Source organism: Struthio camelus, chromosome 17, assembly GCF_040807025.1.
Source record: "Struthio camelus isolate bStrCam1 chromosome 17, bStrCam1.hap1, whole genome shotgun sequence".
Classification (NCBI taxonomy): domain Eukaryota; kingdom Metazoa; phylum Chordata; class Aves; order Struthioniformes; family Struthionidae; genus Struthio; species Struthio camelus.
The window spans coordinates 9,925,214-9,944,124 of NC_090958.1; the positions used below are offsets into that span (position 1 = coordinate 9,925,214).

The 18,911-nt window shown below is 40.6% G+C and overlaps 1 protein-coding gene across 2 annotated transcripts in view; it reads left to right on the forward strand.

The window, feature by feature from the left end:
• Positions 1–74: 74 nt before the first annotated feature.
• Positions 75–18,911, forward strand: part of PI4KA (phosphatidylinositol 4-kinase alpha) — a 66,409-nt gene continuing 47,572 nt past the window's right edge. Inside the window, exons 1-18 of one of the 2 annotated variants that reach the window (XM_068910986.1) lie at positions 75–293; positions 3,819–3,935; positions 4,751–4,844; positions 5,507–5,595; positions 6,103–6,175; positions 6,488–6,747; positions 7,396–7,462; positions 8,503–8,651; positions 9,284–9,349; positions 10,437–10,533; positions 10,917–11,108; positions 11,869–11,969; positions 12,750–12,879; positions 14,864–14,996; positions 15,722–15,817; positions 16,543–16,726; positions 17,461–17,564; positions 18,519–18,687. In XM_068910986.1, coding sequence (XP_068767087.1) covers positions 75–293; positions 3,819–3,935; positions 4,751–4,844; positions 5,507–5,595; positions 6,103–6,175; positions 6,488–6,747; positions 7,396–7,462; positions 8,503–8,651; positions 9,284–9,349; positions 10,437–10,533; positions 10,917–11,108; positions 11,869–11,969; positions 12,750–12,879; positions 14,864–14,996; positions 15,722–15,817; positions 16,543–16,726; positions 17,461–17,564; positions 18,519–18,687 — 2,340 coding nt within the window. The remainder of the gene's footprint in view (positions 294–3,818; positions 3,936–4,750; positions 4,845–5,506; positions 5,596–6,102; positions 6,176–6,487; positions 6,748–7,395; positions 7,463–8,502; positions 8,652–9,283; positions 9,350–10,436; positions 10,534–10,916; positions 11,109–11,868; positions 11,970–12,749; positions 12,880–14,863; positions 14,997–15,721; positions 15,818–16,542; positions 16,727–17,460; positions 17,565–18,518; positions 18,688–18,911) is intronic. The other variant, XM_068910987.1, reaches the window with a different exon arrangement.

Genomic DNA, 18,911 nt, shown 5'->3' on the forward strand with positions numbered 1-18,911 from the left:
GGGCGGCGGTCTCGCGAGAGGCGCGCCGGCGGCCCGTCTTGGGGGCGAGGCGCGGGCTCCCCCTCCCCCACAACATGGCGGCGGCGGCAGTGGCGGCGGCGGCCGCGGCTGCAGCGACGGCCGCGGCGGCGGCGACGGCAACGGCGGCCGCGGCGGCGGCTGCTCCTGCCGCGGGCGCGGGCGCGGGCGCGGGCCGGGGGGGCAGCGCGGGCACCGCGCGCGGCTTCTACTTCAACACGGTGCTGTCGCTGGCGCGGTCGCTGGCAGTGCAGAGCCCGGCGCCTCTGGAGAAGGTGAGGGCGGAGCGGGGTCCCGCGGGGCGCGTCCGTGGGGAGGGGCGGCCACGCGTGTTGGGGCTGCGTGTGTGAGGGAGAGGAGGCCCCACGCGCGTCGGGACTGCGTGTGGGGGACCTGCTATGCGTGCTAGGGCTGTATGTGTGGGAGGGGAGGCTGTCGCGCGTGCTGGGGCTGCGTGGGGGGGGAGAGGATGTCGTGCATGTCGAGGCTGCGTGGGGGTAGCTGGTATGTGTGCCAGGGCTGTATGCGTGTGTGAGGGGAGGCGGCTGCGTGGGGGGAGGGGAGGCCGTTCACGCGTGTCGTGGCTGCGTGTCGGGGGCTGTCACGCGTGCTGCTGCTGCCTGTGCGTGGGAGGGGAGGCTGTCACACGTACTGGGGCTGCGTGTACGTGGTGGGAGGGGAAGTTGTTCACGCATGTCGGAGCTGCGTGGGGGAAGGGGCAGCCGTTATGCGTGTTGGGGCTGCGTGTGCGTGGGAGGGAGGCTGTTCACGTGTGTCGGGGCTGTGTGGGGGAAGGGGAGGCTGTTCACGTGTGTTGGGGTGGCTGTCACGCATGTCGGGGCTGTGTGTGTGGAAGGGGAGGCTGTTCACGTGTGTTGGGGTGGCTGTCACGCATGTCGGGGCTGTGTGTGTGGAAGGGGAGGCTGTTCACGTGTGTTGGGGTGGCTGTCACGCATGTCGGGGCTGTGTGTGTGGAAGGGGAGGCTGTTCACGTGTGTTGGGGTGGCTGTCACGCATGTCGGGGCTGCGTGTGTGTGGGAGGGGTGGCCGTCACGTGTGTCGGGGCTGCTTGGGGGAAGGGACCACTGTCATGCGTGTCAGGGCTGCGTGTGTGCGGGAGGGAGGCTGTTCACGTGTGTCGGGGCTGTGTGAGGGAAGGGGTGGCCGTCACGCGTGTCGGGGCTGTGTGTGCATGGAGGGGAGGCTGCTCACGTGTGTTGAGGCAGCTGTCACGTGTGTCAGGGCTGTGTGTGTGGGAGGGAGGCTGCTCACATGTGTTGGGGCTGTGGGAGAGAAGGAGCGGCTGTCACGCGTGTCGGGGCTGCGTGTGCGTGGAGGGGAGGCTGTTCACGTGTGTTGGGGTGGCTGTCACGCGTGTCGGGGCTGTGTGTGTGGGAGGGGCTGCTGTCATGCATGTCGGGGTTGTGTGTGTGCATGAGGGGAGGCTGTTCATGTGTGTTGGGGTGGCTGTCACGCGTGTCGGGGCTGCTTAGGGGAAGGGGCTGCCGTCACGTGTGTCAGGGCTGCGTGTGTGCGGGAGGGGAGGCTGTCGCGCGTGCCGGCTGCGTGTCGGGATGGCCACACGAGTCACAGCTGCGTGTGCACGCTGTGCTGTGCGGGAGGCCTCGAGGCCGGCACGCGGGGGGCGCGCGTCCCGGCCGTGGGTGGCGCGGGGCTGCGGAGCCTGTTGCGCATGCGTGGTCCAGGCTACTGCCTGCGGCCGTGTCATGCGCGTGGGCTGAGGCGAGGATGAGCGTGTCCCGCTGCAGGTGGGAGCCACGGCCGTGGGGGCTGCGGTTAGCTGTGCGGGCCAGCGTGCGCGCGGGGGGCCGCTGCCTGCGAGCGCTGCGCCTGCGCCGAGGTGGCGTGTGGCCTTCTGGTGGCTCCTTTTTACTGAGACGTAAATAACTGCGTGGCTTGAGGTGCTGCTGTGTAAGGAGGGCGCCACGGTCGTGCGTGCTTCAGAACCGCTCTGTAGCTGTCTATGTGGAGAAAAGGGTCCTCGAGAGCTGCGGGGTGACTGTGGATCCCGGGAGTTCGTGGAACATAGTCTTGAGACATAACCAGCTTGATTAGCATAGCTGGGTCTGCTTGGTTAAATCAAAGTGGTGCAATCACCTAAAGGTGAAAACTGTCCGATTAAGATGAAGATCGATTCAATGCAAACCTGAATAGGTGAATTTTAGTCTTGGAAACAGTTTCCTTTGTGGGTCTTTATTGCTCACGTGAAACAGCTGGTTGATTCAAGTTGTGCAGAAAAAGAGAAATAAGACAGCCTAATGTTTCAGTAGTTGGCTTCTCTCTGCATAAATTGGTTGAACTCCTAAATTGCCTCACACACTAATGAAAGATGACTAAATTGTTGAAAAGCACAGCTCTGTGCTGATGCTATAGTATGTGACTTATTTTTGGCTAGCTTTTCGGACTTTCTTTCTTAGTTCTTGCTTTGGAAATTTGCCATTAGTCTGACAGCCAATTGTAAATAAATCTTTTATATCTCCCTGTTGGTTCACCAGGATCCAGTGATTCTGTAGTTTATAAGAGTCTACACTAGGAGTTAAATTATATTAACAGTTATATCTCATTAAAGGTATTTACTCATGTTTTTCAGCATAATAACCTGATGTGGAATGCACGCATTAGAAGTTATTTTCCAAAGGTTTTCTTTCATTTGCTGTACTTCATGTTAAGGAAGAGGATTATTAAAACTGTATTACAGGTTTTGTAATTACAAGGTAGGACAGTGTAAGGCTCAGAATCTTAGCTTGCACTGGGCCCCGGTAGGTTCTTCTAATTCTCTAAGGAGACAGTTTCTTGGTTTAGAAATTTCAAGGCAGGATGTTTAAAGTGAGTTATCCAAATAGGAAGGAACTTGACATTCAAACATAAGTATTCATTATGACAGTCTCTTCTTGGTAGTGTTTATTAGCATCAAGGAGACTTACGGAAAGTCCGTATGTATGCCTGCATTTTTCCCCTTTTCACTGTTCTGTAGGCAAACTAAATATCTGAGAGTTTTGGTATATTCTTTAGTTGTGTGTTAGCTGGGTATGGAATGAAGTAATAGGTAAGCAGTGGGGAAAATACTTAAGTCTGTTACATTGAAAGAATTTGAGCAAAAGTCACACTTATTTAAGCAGCAGAGTTTATTTTGGAGTGCTGTGTATGAAGAAAGCATTGGTGTAACTGTAACAACAGCTCTATCCACCTAGTTCTTGTTTACAGGGATTGAGTAGATACTATGTGTGTGTGCCTGTTGCGTATTTCTTGCACATCCCAAATGAATTAGTTGGAGAAAACTTTTAAATTTACCCTTGTTGTGGTAAATGTTTGACAGTTATTTGTAGAATTTTCTATCTTTTTCTAGTATCTGTCATTCTTCACTCTTTCCTAGCTAGCCCTTAGATGAGTTCATTAAAAGATTGATGACTACAGGAGGGGTAATATGGCCATCTGATTCCCTTGCAGAAAAGGGAAATGCTACTGTCCGCTTCAGCTGTAGGAAGTCTAAACGAATCTTTCTGAAAATTGCAGCCTGTCAGCTTGTTTCTCTGCTGTGAGAATATTTGCAATTGCATTAGTACTACCCAGGCCTATTGCTTGCTGTACTCTAGGGCATGAATGTGATGGCCAGCTCTCTTTTCCATAAATGAAAAGCTGGGAGCTGTTTGCATTGCTCTCTTCAGGTCTACTGGTGGATATTTGAAAGGCAGTTTTAAGACATGTGCTGTTGTTACTTTGGAATGTGTTTTGACAGTTTTGATCTTCTTCTCCTGGCCTTTCCCGCCGCTGTTTTTCAGGTACAAAAACTGCTCTGTATGTGTCCAGTGGATTTCCATGGGATTTTCCAGTTAGATGAACGTCGCAGAGATGCTGTAATTGCTTTGGGAATCTTTCTAATTGAATCTGATCTTCAGGTATTATTTTTCCCCTCATATTAATTGTATTTCACTGAAAGATTTTAGAATAATTCAAATTTAGTTGTTCAGTGGATGCAAAGTTGGTATTTACTGTACACTGGAATTACTGTAGTGTCAAGAACCTTAAAATCATGAATGTGTTACGCATATGCAAGCGTCCTTGCTCTAAAAAGTTGACTGAATACAAGGTCACAGATAGCAGATGGATTACAGGCAGGAGAGCACAAGGAAGTAAGGACAGTACTGAGGAGTGTGATAGGCAGTGGTCAAGGCACTGTCATAGCCAAACTGCTGTCATGTTTTTTTGTGGACATCATAGCAAAGTAGAGCTTATTGAGGAGGGAAAGCAAAGGTTAAATTGTTTTACAGAGGTTTATGGGGGATTATAGGCAACATAAAGGTGGTTGTTTGCAAATCTTAAGTAGCAGTTAATGAATAGACTGGAACTTCTGATTTTCTAGCAACCTTAAAATTATTTTGAGACATTGCTGTGTGTTTTGCTGTATGCTAATACATGAGTTAGGGGGGGGGGGAAAAAAGATTCAGAGTAATAATTAACCCCAGCTTTTACAGTGAATGAGCTGTTGCTTAGAACGGCATGACTGGATTTACAGCACTGAATTAAGTGGTTGACTTCTTTTTGCTTGTGTTGAAATCAATTTTGCAGTATTCAGGCAGCCTATGGAATAATGATTAGCTGAACTGAATTCTGTGTGTAGCTAATGTAGTCTTTCTCCACATCTCCAATATACCTTGAGATTATATTGTTCAACTTTTCTTCTCCATTTTAAATAAAATATTTTCTTCTTCAGCACAAAGATAATGTGGTTCCTTACCTCCTTCGCCTTCTGAAGGGTCTTCCCAAAGTCCAATGGATAGAAGAAAGCAACGCACGCAAAGGCAGAGGTAATGTTTGGGATTTTTGATTATTCTCATGCAATGCCAGCCAGGAAATAGAAATGATGAAGGCTATCAGGACATAGTACAAGGGGAGGTGGTAAGTCCTGATACGTGCTTAGCTCTTGACATGACTGCCTTTAAAACTGATCGTTCTTAGCTCCCAGCTTTCTTGTTTGACTGCTTTGTGATAAATTGTACTTTCCAAATAATTAAGCACTCGATACATTTTAGTGCTAAATTAGAGAAAATTATGTAATAGCTAAGGCAGGAGAATGGGACCTGAGATTTGTATGCTCTGCTTTTAGTTTTGATACTTAGTTGCTCTTTAAGCCACTTAATTTCTTGCTTCCTTAAGAGCTCTTAAAATTAATGTAAGAATACTTCTTGTATCACAAGGGATGTTATACAATTTAATTAGTTTAGTATTTTTTGAAAATTAGTTGAAAGCCTGGAAATTTTATTTTTTAAAATATTCTTTTAACATTTCATGCTTCAGTTATGATTAGAGTATACTTTTAAATCTCATACATGCTATTTATCTACAGATAATCTCAACTGTATGACATGGGAATCACTTATGTCATTTTGCTGTATTAATATTTGCTCTTTATATGTTGGCCCTCTCTGACAATGTTTAAGTGGCTAATTTTCTGTCCTTTATTTTGCAGGCTTGCTTCCAGTTGCAGAAAACTTCAGCTTCTGCTTGGTGACATTGTTATCAGACGTTGCTTATAGGGATGCGTCTCTTAGGGAGCAGGTAAAGTTTGCTCTAAGTTTGGGTGGATGTTGTACTGAATTCTCTAATGCTGCAAGACTGCCAAAAGTCTAGAGATGAGAGTACCACATCTGCTTTCTTTCTTGCAATAGTATGTATCCTTTTGCATAACTTTACTTGTGTTAATTAGCACAAGTAAGTCAGATAGTTAGAAGTTATTCATAAGCCTGCTTTCACTTCTGACAAAAGGTGCTGATCACTGAGCCTAGTATTTGAGAATTCAAGCTTTGATGGTAAGGTTAGGACTGCTGCAGTGTTATTCCGCTTGTATGTATCAGTTAGCTGAAGACTGTTTACACTGAGGAAGTCCTGTTAAGAATGAGAGCGGTGTATTTTTTTTAATCCCGTAGCATGAAAAAAAATCCTGTTTAAAGAGAACCTTAAGTTAGTATTTGCAAGTTTAATTTGAGTAGCTATAATGATCTAATATAAGGTAATAATAACTCTTTACTAAAAGATGCTTTTGTACCTTTGTCTTGATTGCTTTAGATTTTGGATGCAGTTCTGCAAGTAATGCAGTTTCTGTTGGGAATGTGCCAGACCCCCCAAATGCATGATAAAGGTACTGTACTGTAACTCCTGTCCTCTGAACTTCTGATTTGTTTTCTAGTTGTCAGGATCACTCCTGAGAAGTGAAAAGCTTTTTGCTTTGACCGAGACTTTTCTTACTGCATATTTTATTGTTGCCTACTACTAAATATTGAAGCTAGAAGTGTATTCGTTTACAATATCTTTGTGATTTTTCCCAGTTTGTACAGATAGGTCTGTGAAGCACATTATGCTGAAACACTGCTTTGTGAGCTGGTAGCAAAAACGGAAGGAGGAAGTTCTAAGTTATTGCTGATATACCATTGTATCTATTTTTCTTTTCCAGAATATTTGTGCAAGTATGCAGTGCCCTGCCTGATAGGAATTTCTCGAGCCTTTGGTCGCTACAGCAATTCAGAGGAGGCTCTTCTTTCAAAGCTTTTCCCTAAAATTCCCCCACATTCCCTTAGAGTTCCAGAAGAGCTTGAAGGAATTCGACGACGATCGTTTAATGATTTCAGATCAATTCTTCCCAGTTCTCTACTTACTGTCTGCCAAGAAGGAACATTAAAGAGAAAGGCTAGCAGCGTATCTAGCATCTCACAGGTCTGTATCACTTGCTCTGTGCTGAAGTTCGTGCTTAATTGGTTTTGTATTCTTTGTGGAATTAAGACAGCCTGAAGCTTGGATATGCAGACAGTCCCTTAAAACAGTATTTGAACAGATTCAGAGATCTTTATTTTGGTTCTGGAGCTCTTCCTGAGCTGCAAAATAATTAGTGACAGATAAACTAACAACTGTCTTCACGTGGAAAGGTTGACAAATCCTATTCCTCATGTTACCCTCCTGAGAAAAGAATGATAATTTATATCTGAGAATTTAGGAAATTGGCACTTGATGGCTGGAGTTTTTTCGGAAGCGCTCAGGATGCGTGAGCTCTCACTGGTTTCAATAGGAGTTGCAGGTGTTCATTGTCTTAGGTGGAAAACGGACTCAGATGCCTGTTCTGAGATCACAGTTTGTCATTAGTGTGGTTATGTGCAGTACAGGAATCATCGTTCTGATCTGTTCCCTTTAATCAGAAGCACTGACTAGCTTTCTTTAACTTCCTATTTTTGATGGAAACTGAGCTGTTGGGCCTGGCAATACACAGTTCCTGTTTTGCTGGAAGCTGTGTGCCTTTATAAAATGTGTGAATCTGTTGTCTGGGAGATTTCTTAATGTTTTATAAATACAACTTGTGCGATGTTTCAGGTTAGTCCTGAACGTGGAATTCCCCCTCCCAGCTCTCCTGGAGGATCTGCAATTCATTACTTTGAAGGTAAATTGTTTTGTGAAGGAACAGTGATTCTTGGTTTTTGTTGCGCCTTAAAGAAAGTTGGAGAAGCAAAATCCCTTTGACCTTTTCTCTGCCCTCTAGGATTCTTACAGTAATTCTCTAGCAAATGCTTGCTAGGATTCTGAAAAATTTTGAGCTGTAAGGACAGTAGGAAGTTGTTATTGCTAACACCAGTCGTTTCCAGGCTCAGTTGTTTCTGGCAAGCTTCTGAGAGAGCCATGATTTCCTGACTGCTAAGCTGTGCCTAGTACTGAAGAGCTTAATTCAACTAGGCCAAAAATATTTCACGAGATTAGGCAGAGTAACTTTCAGAAATAACTGTTAATAGTGTGCTTCACTAACCAATTAAAGTGGTGAACTAGGGTCTGCAATTTAAAAACCTCTCTGGCATGTTGTATAGATCCAAAACGACTACTCCATTTGATCTTACACAATAATCTATATCAATTTTACCTCTAGTAATTTGCTGAAGTGAAGAAATTGTCCTTGGAAAATCCAAGTGAAAAATAATACAGGAAACACTGAAGCACGGTGTTCACTGATGTATATCAATTACTGTTTCCCAAAAGGGAGAGATTTGAAAAACTGTCCTGAGTTAATAAATGAACTCTTAACTACAGGCTTTTGGTAAAGCCCTAGATGTGAATTTTATGTTTTAACATGTAAAAGCAGGGCTTAAAAATACGCAGTGTCTCGTGTGAATCAAGAACTGGTGTTTTGGTGTCTCTGAAGCATGGGAAGACTTCTTGCCAGCAGTGTCCATGACACGAATGCAAGTTGCGAAAATGAATTTTTTTTATATCAATGTGAATTTCTAATAAACACATATTTTTTGTTATGGTTTTGTGCCTTGATTTACCAGTAGCTTGGCTGAATTGAGCCTTTTCATGGCTTATGAGTTAAAGACTGTAGCTATGCTGGGAATAACTCTTTTAGTAGTGACTAAACATTACCATTAAAGAAAATTTATATATCCTTCCCTCTCTCCCCAAAATTATTTCTTGTTTCCTTTTTCTGGTCAGGTTCATACCTTCCTGATGGGAGTGCACTAGATCCTGATTATTATTTTTCTACAATCAGCTCAAGCTTTTCAGTTTCTCCTCTTTTCAATGGCATTAACAATAAAGAGTTTAACATCCCACTGGAAATGCTCCGCCAGCTGTTGCACATGGTATGTGATGGGTTGCTATAAAGAGTGCAGCAGGATTGGGTTTTAGATATCCGTGCTAGAATTAAATACAGTATTTGTTCAGGCTGAAAAGGTAAGTGCTCCTAGAATTGCATATAAAAGATGTGTTTGATTATCTTTCAAGTTTAGTATAATGTGATTTCTGTGATATTTAACATCATGTTTCAGTACTATTCCTGTAAAGCTCTCATATGAAACATGAAGAAGTTGCAAAATCAAATACTGCTTTTGTCAAGTTCTTCCTGTTTGCATCTTGCAGACCACTTGGTCTGAGGTAGCTTGTGTTCTGTCTGTTGTTGAAGTAGGGGATTGTTTTCTGCAGTGAGAATAAGATCCTTTTTTAGAAGGTGTTAGTTGCTGGGAATTCATCCAAGTGGACAGAGGCTAGCGGCCCTGTCTGCTTTCTGCACCAGCTGTTCTGGAACAGCATGCGGAAGCCCAAATACAGTAAATCTTGTTGCAGCCAGAAATTCTTGTAGCTTTAATTTTATCTGAAAGTTTGCACTAAAGTGACTGATGTTGTCTTTGGACAGGCAAAATTACATTGTCTTTTTAGGGATTTTTCTTTTCTAGAGTCACAAACATGAAACTTTTTTTTCCCCTCTCCTCTCTAGGTAAAACAGATCGTTGGGGATTCTCTTCTAAAGAGCTTAGATGCAGTTGTTGCTGAAGTTGCAGAAGTATGTTTAAATTCCTTTTCTAATGGCTTGAATACTTTTTTGTCTTAATACTTGGAAATACGTTAGTCTTTTCTGTTTTAGTAGTTAATACCTGGAAATACATGTGTTAGTCTTTTACTTATGTAAGGTGTATCTTCTCTTTGCAAAAGAAGACTCCGCTCCTGTTTGATCTGTTCTTTCAGTTTTTTTAAATTTAGCCTTGGACTGTGTAAAAAAAAAAAAAAAAAAAAAAAAAAGGGGGGGGGGGAGGGAATGGAGAGAGGTTTTCTTACTAACATAAAAGAAAATACTTATCCTCTTCAGTGAACCATTCCCCTGCCTGACCTCTATTATCACACTAAATTACAGCATTGATGACTCAAAACTAATTTACTGTAGATTAGGATCTTTTTTGCCTGTTTCAGTAATATTGTTATCTTCATGTAAATAAAATGTGTTCTTTTCCTTTTCCTGGCTTGGAAATCACTGGTACTGTTGTATGTACTTTCTGCAATTTTTATAGTATTAGAATCTGTGGATCTTTACTTTTAGAGGCGGCATATTGCATGGAATATGTATTTCTGTAGGCCTATGAGTCATCATTCTCTCCTTCCCTGGTTGCAGTTACATAACAGCCTCTGTCACATTTTATGAAGTTAGTCTCATTTCATTGGAGGTATAAATTTGAATGGAGTATGCATTCAGTTGTGTGGGAAAACAACTTTGCTGTCCTCTGCCCTTCTTTTGAATACTGCCATATTTGAAATATAAGCCTAAGTGGGAACAGCTTCAGTTATTCCTTTTGCTGTCTCAATAAAATGAGATTGATTACTCTTTTATTATTTTTTTTTAACAACTGTCAAGACAGTTTTATGTTCTTTGAATTGAAAAACTGGCTAAATCTTCTTTAATGCACTAAATGGTGATAGTTTTCCTTTTGAAAAAAGAAGGGGGAAAAAAGCTATGAAGTTACTTTTGGTATCTGTTTTAAATGCTTGTTTACATTCTGGAGAAAAATGGTTTCATGAGTTGAATAAAAACACTTTTTTACCCATATCACGGAAATACCTCATTTTGAAACTAGCAGGTTGTTTCTTTTCTCTTACAGATGAGCGCTAACACAGAACTCTATTATAAAACTTTCAGTGATCCTCTTTATGTTGCTCAATTTAAAATGCTGAGAGATACGTTATACTATATGAAAGGTATAGTTTTTTTTTTTAATTTTTCGTACATTATGCTTAGAATCCAAAGTGTTTTCTGCCTTGTTTATGCTGCCTGAGTGGTGAAGGTTGCATTTCCTAGGAACTTCATGTGTGCTATACGATTTGTGATGTGTTTTGAAATGTCTTCATGTAAAATATGTTTATATAAATAGAAAAAAAGTATTTTGAGCATCTCTGAAAGGAGGAATAGTTGGCATTTCAACTGTCTGATTAGTGGTGGACTTTTGCTGTGAAATTTGTTTCAGGTAGGGCATAAACTTTATGAAATCATTCTTATAACAAAATGAATTTTATGCTTGCTGTCATTTGATAACACTGACTCCTTTCCTCTAGAATAATGGCATTTCCTTTTATTTCTTTAGACCTTCCCAACTCATTTGTGAAGGAAATCCATGATTTTGTGCTAGAACAATTCAACATCAGTCAGTCGGAACTTCAGAAAATTCTTCATGATGTTGATCGACTACATAATGAATTGAGTCCTTTAAAACTGCGCTGTCAGGCTAATGCTGCCTGTGTGGATCTCATGGTGTGGGCTGTGAAAGATGAGCAAGGTGAAAAACTCTTCTACCTCTTTGAAATGTCTTTTTTTTTAAAAAAAAAAAAAAAATGTTGTAGCGGTAGCTTATACAGTTCTCTGAGCATAGTTGATATCCACAGAAATTTAAAATAAATGTCAATGGAATCCTCTTTGCTAGTATAATCCAAGAGTCTAACTTTCATCGAAGAAGTCATCAAGTTAGCTAGTTAGACATTTATTCATAGAAATAAAAACCAGAAATATCTGACTGGTTCATCTAGAGCAGGCAATGCATATTTGCTGCCCCTACTTGCTGCTATTTATTTTCTAAATTTTTTAAATTGTTTTAATTGAACACTGCTATTAATGTCTTAAACGGTTCTCAGTTTTTCTTTAAAGAAAATACTCTTTTCTTCATTGCTATCAGTGTTGGGAAGCTCTTTCTCACCTTTTTTTTAATTGGTCCCATTACATCCTCTGAATTGCATGTAGGATTTTTTCCTTTGAACCTTGCAGCACTTGATTGCAGTCAAATGAGTAGCACGCTCAAAATCAACTTTAAATATTGTCCTCCTTTCAATCATAGTATTCGTCAGGGCTGTTCACTGCAGATATGAAATTTCCAAAACTTTTTTGCCAGAAAAAGTACTAAATCTCTTTGAGGAACTGTAGGATGAGGAGACTGAATGATAAATTCTCCATGTGTTTTAGGGATTCCAATAAGCATAGGGTTCCGTGTGGGCTAAAAACAATTCTGAAAAACATTAATTTATGTATTGGCTTTTTGAGTTAAGGTGCAGAAAACCTGTGCATCAAGCTGTCGGAAAAGCTGCAGTCGAAAACCTCTAGCAAAGTCATCATTGCTCACTTGCCACTGCTAATTTGCTGTTTGCAGGTCTGTGTTTACAGTATTTGACCTTATTATATCAGTGAGTGAGATCTTTGGGGATTTCACATATTACTAGAGGAGTATTTTTCATTTACTAATTGTATTACTTTACATCAGTGTGTTCTACATCTAAATGTAGAACACACTTAGATTTTAGAGGGCTGGTGTGGAAAGTAGAACTGTAGTAGAGGAATGCTTTCAGAATTCAAGTTGTTTTTGAAGAACAATATTGATGAGTTTTTTAACCAATATTTAATTTTTGAAATGCTTAGTTTCATAGTGTATTACAGAAACAGTTTTAAAAAAAAAAAGTACTGGCAATGGTAGATTACTTTGATGTTTAACACTGTGACCTGGTTGTTCTAATTTTTGTGCATCTTCTTCCTGTTGGACACTTTCTTATAGTCTTATAGATATGGGGGGGAGGAATGCTGTTTTGTTTAGGTTTTTGATTTGTTTTTTAAAATTAGGATTATAAATTTTCAGGATTCTCTAAATATCAGAACTTATCTCGTAGCTTTATTTTTAGAGAGCGTGGTTCGTTTCATGTACTTCATGTGAAATCTCCCTGGAAGAAAGCAGCAAGGCTTGACTGGTGTGCCACACTCTAGGATAAGCTAAAAGAATTAGAGGCTTGAAATACGTAAATATTTCACTAAAAACTGAATGACTCAACTTTCTTTGTTTTTTGTGTTGAACCAAAGTCATAAGCTTACAGTTGAAACTAAAGTTGTGCTGTTACTTCAACCAAAATGCTATAGTCTATTTTTTTTTTCTCTCTTTTAGGGTCTAGGTCGTTTGTGTGAGCGATTCCCTGTTGTGGTTCATTCTGTCAATCCATCACTGAGAGACTTTCTTGTGATACCTTCCCCAGTACTTGTGAAACTTTACAAGTATCATAGCCAGTATCACACAGGTAAAGAAAAAAAAAGGCAGTATTCCAGAGGATATGCTAGTGATAAAGTTGCAACTTATATGACTTTTTGATGTTTTTAATGTTTACGTACATATAGGGATGAGCAATTGTTGTGATCCAGCTTCCAAAGCCTTAAAAATGTAAGCTTTTTAAGGTTTGTATTATGTTTGATGTTAATTTTGGAAAAATGGCTAGCAATACAGGGTTCCATTTTTATTTTGTGATTTCTTTTTGCCATGAAAAATGGTGTTTTCCTAGCTTGACAGCCCTGTAGCTGTCTGTCTATAAAAGGCAGAAAGGTGTCATGTTAAAAAGCTTCAAGAAAATCAGCAGGTGATCGTTGATGATAATTTTGTTAATAATGACTAACGTGGAACAGAATTTTCTGTGTGGTTTTAATGAGAGAAAATGAATGAGTAGGACATGCAAATTCAAATATGTTAAGAGGCTTCATCTTTTTAATCTAATCTTTATCACTTCATAACCTACTTTCTAAAACAAATCAAGGAAAGTAATCCCTTTTGCATTTTGTTTAGTAATGTGGAGTTGCACCAGAGTAAATGTGCTTAACAGGTTCTAATTAGCTGGACGTGTATTGGTGCACTGAGACTTCAGTCTAACTCTGAAAAGCGCTGTGCAGAAATATAATTTTGGAGTGTTTTACCTGCAGAAAGAGAACTGTGGAGTGTTTGTATGCTACACATGGCACTTACCTTTTTCTTTCAAATGCTACTGCTTCATCAGTTCTATGTATACTGATTTCACTGTACAAATAAATACTAGTGATGATAGAAAATGACTAAAAATGTAAAAAAGGAAAATAAGCCTTTTTCTGCTTTATCCCTGGAAATGTAACTTTATCATTGAAATAGACAAATAGAGGCAGATTTTTGAGCAAGTTTATGTTGTTTTAGGAGAGTTTTCAGGATAGATTAGTACGCTAGTATAAAATACACCGAATTATTTTCTTCTACTCTGTGCTATGTATTTTTGCATAGAATTTGTCTCTTCCTGTCTTATCCAAACTGCCACACTTCTTACCATCTTCTTGTAAGTGTCCTTTGTTTTCTTGAGAAACTGGATTATCCCTAAGTAAATTGAGTTTGCTAATCTGGGTGCTAATAGTTATTTGGTTTTCAACAAGAATTCCAGCTAATTTAATTATAGAAATATTTGGTATAGAAAAAAATCCACAACATCGGGCTTCTTAAGCCGCTTACTGACTATTCATAGAATCGTAGTCTCATTCAGGGTGGAAGGGACCCTGGAAAGTCACCTAGCCCAACCTCCTGTGCTGTTTTCAGAGCAGACTGCTTAGGGCTTTCTCCATTCAAGCCTTCATAAACCTCCAGAGAGGGAGATTGCACAACCTGAGCCAATGCTTATTTACCCTCAGAGTGGGGGGATGAGGGGGGGGAATTCACACATCCAGTTGGAACATTCCCTGTTGTGACCGCTGTCTCATTCTCTGCGTGTACCTCAGCAAAGAGCCTGGCCCTGTCTTCTAGGTAACGTTTACATATTGGAAGGCTGCTGTGAGGTTCCCCCAAAGCTTTCCCTTCTCCACACTGAACAGGGCCGTGTCCCTCAGCCTTTCCTCCGAGGTCATGTGCTTGAGCCCTCTGACCGTCTTGGTGGCTCCTATCAGTTGTTTTTTTAATCATAATATCAAGCTATGATCTCTTCCCCTGCCGATGTTCCATTGAATTTACTTTGGCTAAAGTTAAAGTAGTATCAGAACAGATGAGATGAGAAGTGGAGGTGACTCAATTTAGGAGTAATTAAATGCAGTGATATCTTGTGAGAGTAGTGACAACATATGGAGTTCCAAAGTTCTTCAGCACAGCCCTCTGACCTGTAAATTGGCCTGTTTTACATTCTTTTCCCAGGTATTACCTTGCTGATGTGCTCTTGTCTTGGGGCGAGGGGGGCCTGAGGGTAAGGTATTTTAAAAGGTGTTGATTTCTGTACTCTGTGTTCTTAGTAGGTGGTAATGACATCAAAATTAGTGTAACCAATGAGCATTCAGAGTCTACTCTAAATGTAATGCCTGGCAAGAAGAGTCAACCATCCATGTATGAACAACTTCGGGACATTGCCATAGACAACATCTGCAGGTAAGAGTTGCATGGTAGCAATGGGGACGGGTGCTGTTTTGGAACACGTTCTCTCTCCCCAGGAGAACATACTGTGATGTGAAGGTATTGCTCTGTGGTACAAAGCTCTTTTTTTCCTTTTTTGATCATGTTTTCCTACTTTTTCCTCGAAATGATCCCTGGTTTCTGTTTATGTCCTAATTGTAAAATACTTGTTGAGTTGCATTGTTTTGCTTCCCGTGTACCTATTTTTGTGCTAGTCACCATTTTAATACTCAGCAGGGTTTTTGTTTTCTCCTCAGATTATCACGTTGAGCTTCCTGTAGTAGGACTAGTATACCCTCAAATGCAGGCAATGTAATGATTATTCTGCCCTTCTAGGCAGCTATTTAACGCTTTAGGGAAGACAAGTAGTTGGTGACTAGAGAAAAGAGATTAAGGTTTCTAAAGCAGATTCTAAAATTACATTATTGCATATCCCCATCTTTATTGTTGCTGGAGAAAGCACCAGTAGACATTTCTAGCTGCAGGCTTGGCAGACGAAGCATTAAACTTGCTGAGCAGTGTTTGCTTACCCTTGCTCAGCCTACCTAGGCACCCTACTCTTACATTTGAGTTTAAACTTTTTTCCTAATACACAGTATGCATTCTTCTTTCTGCTATTTACAATAGCAAAAAGTGAAATGTTTAATTCATGCTTTTTTCACTGGCTGTTCTAGCAAGTCTTCTGTTAATTGTTCTTCCAGGTGCTTGAAAGCTGGTTTGACTGTAGACCCAGTGATTGTTGAGGCCTTTCTTGCCAGTTTGTCTAACCGTCTCTACATCTCACAAGAGAGTGATAAGTAAGTTGTTAGCCAGAAAGCCAAATTTTCCTTCACTTAGTGAACCTAAGTTTATTCTACAGCATAAGGACTGGCAGCATTATTTTAGAATGAAATGTCACTGAGAGTAGTGAGCTTGTATGTGGGGATCAAGAACTTCCCATGCAAATCTTTGCAGAGCTGAGCCCTTATTTTAATGCTGAGAGGTATGGAATTGTTTTATCTGATAAAATCAGCAAATCAGTGGTGAGCACTAGCCTATTCCTAGTCCTAGATTGAATGAGATTCTCTGCTGTGTCCTTCAGGCTTCAGTTGATCTTTTATAGCTTGACATATCTTGCTGTCACTTGTGGAATCTGACTTGATTCCCTTTCAAAGATAAGCACCAACCAAGAAATTTCCAAGGGAAGATCCTACATAGCTGGTCTGACTGTCATGTCTTAATGTTTTGCAGATCACTTTTACCCCTTTCTGCTGATGTTTCTAGAATAGTTGGCACACAGATCAGTGCGGGTCTCTCAGATAGTGGGTTAGGGTTTTTTTGAAAAGCAGACCTGTGCAAGCACATCTCTAATGTTACTGTGTGAGGTTAGGTGGGTGTGTGGGGGAGTAATAATAGTTTAGTGATATTTAAGTTTAGTGTATGGATTATTTCTTACATGGAGTGTGACTATGCTTGCAGCTGTTGTTAACTGCTGAACAGTTACATGTATGGCTTTGGGTTCTTTTTGTTTGTTTTGTAATAGGGAAGCTCATTTGATTCCTGACCACACAATTCGTGCTTTAGGGCACATTGCAGTGGCGCTTAGGGACACTCCCAAAGTGATGGAACCCATCCTACAGATCTTACAGCAGAAGTTCTGTCAGCCACCTTCTCCTCTTGATGTACTCATCATTGACCAGCTGGGCTGCTTGGTTATCACTGGAAACGTAAGGAAAAAAACTGGCCAAGAGAGCCACAGTTCACGATCTTTTTCCTTTGTTTAAAGGGAAACTTTGTATTTTAGAAACTGCATTTGCAGATTTTTTTTTTTTTCTCCTTAACTTCACCACGTACATGCTCTTGTACAATGCTTTTGTCTCAATGGCATCAGACAAAAAAGCTAATTAATAATGTGTAAAATGCTTCCCCACAAAGAAAATTAATCCCTGTAGAAGGCATCAAAGCTTAAAAAAAAAAGAGCCCTCAATGTTAATGTCTTCAAAAGGTATTAAATAGTTTATAAGCTTGGCCTATGTCCAGAATAGGTGCACATTACCGTTTTTATATCGGTAATTAAATTCCAAAGACTCAGAGACCCCAAACTTCTAAAGGTACAGATTGCCTTCTTCAGTGATGCAAGGATTAATTGACTGACTTTTTTCCAAAAGTAATTCATGCTTCAGAGTGAGTAATTAAGAATTGGTAGAACTGAGACCTGAAAAAAGTATTCTATCAGGAAGACAGAATTAAAGAACTTAATACGTTTTGTAACGTCTAAGCTATTAAAAACACTAGCGAAAGCACTTCTACTGTACGCTTTATAGAAGCTGAAGCTATTGCTCAGGCTGTGAGCGGACATCTGTTTGAACAGCTTCATAATACTTAAAGTGTATTTTTATGGGGTCATTCTTCAGAGACATTGTATTCAATAAGCTCTGCTTAGTGATTTGTTCTCTTACAGCAATATATTTACCAGGAGGTGTGGAATCTGTTTCAGCAAATCAGTGTTAAAGCAAGTTCAGTTGTTTACTCTGCTACAAAAGATTATAAGGATCATGGATACAGGTAACAGTTAGCTGCCTCTCTTAATTATATGGACACTATATCAAATATCCCTCATGCTAAGTCATGGATTTTCTTTTTTTTTTTTTTCAGTATGAGTTTTACAGTGAGGTTGCAACTAATACTGTTCATTTTTCTTTGATATTGAAAGTTAGTATATTGATTTAAAAGTAATAACATTTTATAATGTACAGATTCTTAATGTCTTTCACTATAGGTAGCAATCCTTTTTGTAAGGAGTTGATGATGGTAAATGATAATTGGCATTGATGATTTATGTTATCTGTAGCTGTAGTAATCTATTAGCCTATAAAACCTAACTTTTGTTTGCTCGTTTTTTCATGTGGCCCTAGTACTTGTTAGGAATTAAAAACAAACCATAAATTAATGCATACTTATATACTAAGAATTGCATTTAGTACTTATTTATAATTTAAGATTATCAGTGACTTCCATTGGTAGTTGGGGTGGGCCAGATGTCTTTTAATGCAAGATGTGAGTAAGCAAGAGAGCTATTCCTGTCAATATGTTTTCACATGCTGTCTGACCCAGTGCAATCCCGACTTTAACAACAACTGAAACTAGTTCTGATTCTTCTGTTGAGGATCTTTTCCATTCCAGAAATACAGCCCTTTGCTACTTTTTCTCTATGGCCATATCTGCTACAGATATGAGAGTACATCTCCTGCTACAGATAGGAGAGTAATCTTTTGGCAATGACAGCAGCATGAAACGTCCACCAGAGACAAAGTTGACAAATAGCTTTTCAGTTAAATATTGAATGCACTCCAATTTGTAAGTAAAGTGACATGCCACAGTTCGTGAGAAGCAGCTGAGTAAAAATTATGTCAGTAGCCCTATTACAAGAATTACTGATCAGCACTAATACTAAGGCACTGAAAAATGTAAAACTTCATACTGAGGAGTTGCTTGTTCATAACTTTCCTTTCTTCTCAGACACTGTTCCTTAGCAGTCATTAATGCCCTAGCTAACATAGCTGCTAACATTCAAGGAGAACACCTTGTGGATGAACTATTAATGAACTTGCTGGAACTATTTGTTCAGCTTGGGCTAGAAGGAAAGAGAGCTAGCGAGAGAGCAAGTGAAAAAGGACCAGCACTGAAGGTAAGGTGCTTCCTTTTTTTTTTTTTTTTTTTTTTTTTTTTTTAATTCCGTGCAGCTTTGCATTGATATGGGTGGTGCTGTTAAACAGTTCTTTGTACCTTTTTTGAACTGAAAACAGACCCTTTCACATGAGCGTGTGCTCGCGCACACGCACTTCCTTAACCAGTATAGCAACTACACAGTTTGAACTTCAGGGTTAGTTTCTAAGATCCTAAACAGAGGTC